Consider the following 5,392-nt stretch of genomic DNA (forward strand, 5'->3'; position numbering starts at 1 on the left):
CCCTCGCCCTCCCCTCCCCCAGTTCCTCCTCTTCTTCCTGTTCACCCCACCCCTGCTGGGTCTCAAAGGGGGGGCAGGAGGACCATGACCCAATCCTGGGAGCCGGCACTCTGGCTACCGCTGGCCAGCGGGGCAGCCTGGCCAGGACTCGGCGGGAGGGTCTGCGGTCTGGGCAGCAGCCCCGGCCCGTCGCCCTCTGCACCACAGAGGGTGTCCAACGATCCCGGCCGCGTCCAGTCCCCGGCTGCCGCCCCGCCTCCCCCCGTAGTCACCCCACATTTACTGAGCACCAGAGGTCCACCCTCAGCCAGCACTGGCTGTCCCGCCACCTCGTGGGGCTCACGTCTCACTGGGAAGAACCAGATGACCCCCTGCGCTGGGCACGTCGTATGGAGGGAAGTGGGGGGCAGCCGCCCCTTCGGCTGACGGCCTGCCACTCCTCGACTCTCCGGGGGTGCTGGCTGAGAGCATGCGCCTCTGGACCCCCTTCCTGGACCACACTCTGGTTTCCCGGGACCGCGGGGTTCCCTGCCCAATGGCCAGGCCCCATCCAGGGTGGTGGACACCTGGCCTGCCTCAGACAAGGCCCACGCCGGTGTCCGGCTGAGGCCGGGTGGAGAGGGGCTGTTTCAGGGGTGTTCATATGCCAGGTGGGGGTGGAAAAGGCAGTGGAGAAGGGGGCGGCTCTATTTTGGGGAGCACATTGTGCTGTCGTCCCAGCCTTCAGTTCCGGGGGCCGTTCGGCTGTTACCGCCGTCGTCAAGGGCTGGTCGGGGCGGCGTGGCGGGGATGAGGGGGGGGTGTGAACCCCTGCAGCGGTGCGCCCAGGCCGAGGACACGCCGCGGGGGGCCCTGGCCGGGCCTGGCGGACCCCGGCGCTAGCCTGCCGCCGGGACCCGCCAGCTTTGTGCCGTGGGAAACAGGCGGCAGCCCCCAAGTGCCGCTCTGCGCCAGGCCTGGCGGCGAGGCCCCGCGTTCCCCTCGCTCCCTCTGCGGGCCCTGCAGGCGGGGGCTCCCCAAACCTACTGTCTGGCCGCTCTATGAGTCCCACCTTCCTGTCTCTCCCACCAGCACCCCAGCCCTCTGGGCTCCCCAGGCTCCTGCGCTCAGGGACACGGGGGGCCTGGGGGCTCGAGGTGGCTCTGGTGCAGCTGGGTCCGGGGGGCCAGAGGCGGGGGTGGGGGGGACGGTGCTCACGCAGGTCAGAGGAAGAGACCCAGGAGCAGACCCGGGCGCCACTTCGGGGACCCCCGTGGGGGCTCTGACCCAGCCGCCGCCGGCCACTCAGCTGGGGGCACGCAGAGCCCCACAGCTGGCGAGGGGTCCCGGGTGGAGGGGGGCTTCCAGGAGGGCGGTGGGAAGGAGCGGAAGGTCCTGTCCCCCACCACGCCCCACCCGTCACCCCTGTGGCTCCCCACCTGCCACCCTTCCCGCGCCCTAGTCCCGTTCCCGCCTGTCACGCCCAGCCCTGCTCCCCGCACCCTCACCCCTCAGGCCTCCCAGCTCCTGCACGCCACCCCCATCCTTCCCACCCCTCACTCCACACCCCTACTTCTTGTTTTTGTAACCACCTCACCGCCTGCCGGGGTCACTGGGGACAAGGCTCCAGGCCTTGGCAGAACGGGGCACTTAAACGTCAAATTAAAGGAAATTAACTGCCCACCAACTGACTCAGGCCGCAGCCCACGGGGCATCTCCTCCCATTCTGCAGGGCGTGGGCTGAGGCCTGCTGGTGGCCAGGGCCGGCACGGGCGTGGGGACGTCCCTCGGGCTGCTTATCTGGCGCCCGCCCTCCGCCTCCTCGGACTCTGAGTCCACGCGCAGGCATTTCGTCCTGGGGCGTCCTGGGGCGCCCCTGGGGGGCGCGGGTGGGGTTGCGGGGCTGAGAGGGCGAGCCGGCGCCCTGGCCCCAGCAGGGAACAGCGGGTGGGGACCGCGTGGCCCGGGTAAGCCGGAGTTTCGGCGCAACACCTGCGGCCCTGTGCCGCTCAGCAGAAGTCGCAGAAACGGCCCTGTCGGGGGAAGCAAACTGGTGGGGCCTCTGCACCCCTGGCCGCCGTGGCCACCACCTGCGGTCTTGCGTGCTGGGGCCTGGGAGTGTGGGCGGGGTCTCGCGCACACCTGAGCCCCGAGGCTGGGCTACGGACAGCGAGAAGCCCGGAGGAAAGGCTGCGGGGGCGGGAGCCCTGCCAGCCCCAGCTCCCGCCCCCGCTCGCCAGCCCGGCTCGCCCGCAACAGTGGCACGGAAAGAGCGCTGACGCCTGAGGCGCCGCCGGGCTGCGGGGCCCTGCTCGCCCGTGTGCCCGGACCAGCGAGGAGCCGCCCCGCGCCTGCCGGCCCAGCACCTCTGGGCAGCTTCCTGCGCGGAGAGGCCCAGACCACCGGCCGGGAGGTGCCAAGTAAGCTCACGGGACCAGGCCCGGAAGGTGGGTCACCCGGACCAGGTGCCCTGCTCAGACCACAGATTCTGGAATTCGAGAGAAGACACCAAACACACGTAGATATGGCTCTAGCCGCTCCCGGGGTCAGGTCGGCACTGAAGCTCAACGGGCACCCAGAGCCCTAGAGACGGGCAGAACTGGAATGTGGAGGGTGTTGCTGTGAAGCCTGAACTTTCCTCTAACGACAGCCTGGGCAGCCGAGGTCCAAGCGCGGCCCTGTGCCAGTCGGCCGCTCGAGGCCCCCTGCGAGTGTGACAGCTCCGGCTGCACCCCAGACGAAGCGCTGCCGCTGCCTGCAGTTAGAAAGCAGCGCGTAGCCCCGCGGACCTGGCACAGCAGGCCAGGTTCTCTTTGGAGGAAGAGAGGTAGCTCCCGCCGGCTCCGAAAGCCTTGCTCCGAGTTATCAGACACGAGCTGGAGCTGCTCGCGGTCAGAGATTACGGCCAGCAGAGCAGGCAGGGTACCCGCAGGAAGGAGGGGCGGAGCAGCACCCTGATAAGGTCCCCGACTGCTCCAGGCGCCCCAGGAAGTACACTGTAAGTACCTCAAGGAAACAAAGTAGAAATAATGGGAGATGGAGGCTCCGAGGCACCGCAGGGAACTTGCCCAAGTGCCGCAACAGATCCTGGACGGAAGCGAGCGGAAGCGCTGCCCGTGACACAGCGCAGCAGCAGCATCGGCGCCCGAGAGCGCAGGTTCCACGCCAGCGAGCAGGAAAGGAGCCGGGAGAAAGCCCCAGAGCGGAACACGCAGATCCGGCAGCGGCGACCAGAGAAGCAAGTGAAAGGCCGCAGCGGCGGGGAGCGGCCCCGTGGGTGCTGGCGTGCGGGCGGACAGGGGCCGGGCGGGGCCCTCGCGGAGGGACAGCGACGACTGACGGGTCTCCAGAGCCGATGGAGGCCCGACCCGCAGGCGTCAGGGCGGCGGGATAAGCCCGCGGGCGTCAGCAAGGCGGGACCCGCCCCAGGCACCTCTCAGGGGCTGCAGACTGGCCCCGCACACGGCACCGCAGAGACTCTTGAAAGCGGGAGGGGAAAGACGTGGCCGCTCCGTGGCCGCTCCGTGGCCGCTCGGTGCAGCAGGCCCCGGAGGGAGCGGAAGTTTTCCGTGTGCGGTGTAACCGCCAGGGTGGACCGCGCACAGCGAAGACATCTTTGTTCTGGAATAAAGGCAAAGCAAGGCAGCTTAGGTAAGCAAACCAGAAGGACTGCCCCAGAGTCAGGGCACCGAGGGAGTCGGGTGGGCAGTCTCAGGCGGGCAGGACGCCACCTTGGCGCTGAGGGCAAGGCAGCGACCGACCCACGTGGGTGACTCAAGTGGACGCACTGGCACGATGACGATAGGACTTGGGGTTCAGAGAACGGCGAAGTGGAAATGTGGGGCACTGCCCGGGAGTCTCACTGGGTAAATGAAACCGAGGGGCAGACTGCCCAGGAACGGGACGGGATGTGCTGTCTGCCTCGGGGCCTGATGACAGTGAAGTCTGCGTGTTGTGGCATCTCGGGTAGGCTGACCGTCTCCAGGGCAGTCGATGGGAAATGGAATGACACAATCACTCAGGTGCTGGCTCCCAGGGGCAGGCAGAGAGCTGGCGGGACGAGCCGTCACGGGCAGCAGATTTACACGCACATACGCCGGCAACTCATTGCCTGTAAATGCGCTAAATCTCCTGCTAAAGGACAAGGACGGTGAGACGGGAGAGACCAGCCCCTCGTGGACTAGGGGCGCCCTGCCCAGGCCCCCAGGGAGTCCCGGCGGGACAGCGGCACAGTGACCCTGCTCGTCCCGTCTCCGTCAGGCAGCGCCTGTGGCACACGCGGGTCTGAGCCTGAAGGCGCTTTCCAAATGAGGAGGAAGCTCGTTGGCGCTACTCACGTTCTCTGGAAACACACTTCTCCGGGGTCCTGGGCCTCGCCCGCCTTCCTGGGGGCGCCCAGCCTCAGGGCCTGAGAAGGGCTGGCCGCGGGGTGGGGCGGAGGAGGCTTTTCTGAATGGAAATTCATCAATGTATTTCTGCCACGGCCTTATCAGTGTTGCTGTTTCAGTGAGTAACGGCAGAGCCTACAGCAGGCTCGTGCCAGACGCGGGGGTGCGGGGCAGCGGTCTGGCCGGGTCCGCGCTGTCGTCAGAATACATGAGCTCACGCCAAGGTTGCCGCAGGTCACCGAGATAGCGGCGGCTCTCTGGAGACGGCGTGACCCTCGGGTCGGCTCCCAGTCTTGGAACTGAGTGGCCCAGATAAGGGCCGGACAATGGCGGCCAGACTCCCACGGCCTCTTCAGGCCGGAGAGGGCAGGTCAGGGAGGGGCCGCCGGAGGGGCCGGGCCAGAGCCTGGGGGCCCTCTGGAGGTGCCACGGGGTACCCCAGCCCGGCTGGCCCACAGCGCCCGGTTGTGGGAGACACAGCGGCCGTCAGCTCCTGGAAAGACACGCAACTGGCTGAGCGCCTTTCTCTGGGCTTTTTCTTGTTTCACCAAATTTGCTGTGCCCGAGTGCGTGGGGAGGGGGGAGCTCCGGGTGCCGCTGCGGGGCCGGGGCCGGGCGGCGGCTGGCGGCGGTTTGGGGAGAAGCCCAGGCCTGACCGGAGTCCAGCGCCTCCGCCCAGCCCCTGACCGACCCTCACCCGGGAGGTCTGGCCGCTCCCAGACACTGGCGTCTGTGCGTAGCCAAGAGGGGTGCCGCGGGGTGCCGCGGGGTCCCGGGGCCCCAGTGCAGGGGCCCAGTGCGTGCGTGGCCTGCCACAGGGGTGGGGTGTGCGAAGTGGCCCTGGCCAGGAGGGGCTCCCCCCAGGCGGGTGCTCAGGGACAGAGTCCTGTGCTGCCTGTCAGTGGAGGAGCCCAGAGCCGCCCCAGGGATGTGGGGTGTGCGGGGCAGGAGCTGCTCCCCGGGGGGGGTCCAGCACCTGCCCTGCAGCGTGGGCAGCGGCGGGCTGGCGGGCTGGGCCCCCGGCC

At 68.8% G+C, this 5,392-nt stretch overlaps 1 protein-coding gene across 1 annotated transcript in view; it reads left to right on the plus strand.

Moving 5' to 3' along the window:
- FDFT1 (farnesyl-diphosphate farnesyltransferase 1) overlaps positions 1-4,639 on the plus strand; it is a 51,775-nt gene extending 47,136 nt beyond the window's left edge. The window contains exons 11-13 of the mRNA XM_012724813.1: positions 2,220-2,399; positions 3,064-3,252; positions 4,602-4,639. Coding sequence (XP_012580267.1) covers positions 2,220-2,399; positions 3,064-3,252; positions 4,602-4,639 — 407 coding nt within the window. The remainder of the gene's footprint in view (positions 1-2,219; positions 2,400-3,063; positions 3,253-4,601) is intronic.
- Positions 4,640-5,392: the final 753 nt, after the last annotated feature.

This window comes from Condylura cristata, unplaced genomic scaffold, assembly GCF_000260355.1.
Source record: "Condylura cristata isolate star-nosed mole 26May11 unplaced genomic scaffold, ConCri1.0 scaffold00014, whole genome shotgun sequence".
Classification (NCBI taxonomy): Eukaryota; Metazoa; Chordata; class Mammalia; order Eulipotyphla; family Talpidae; genus Condylura; species Condylura cristata.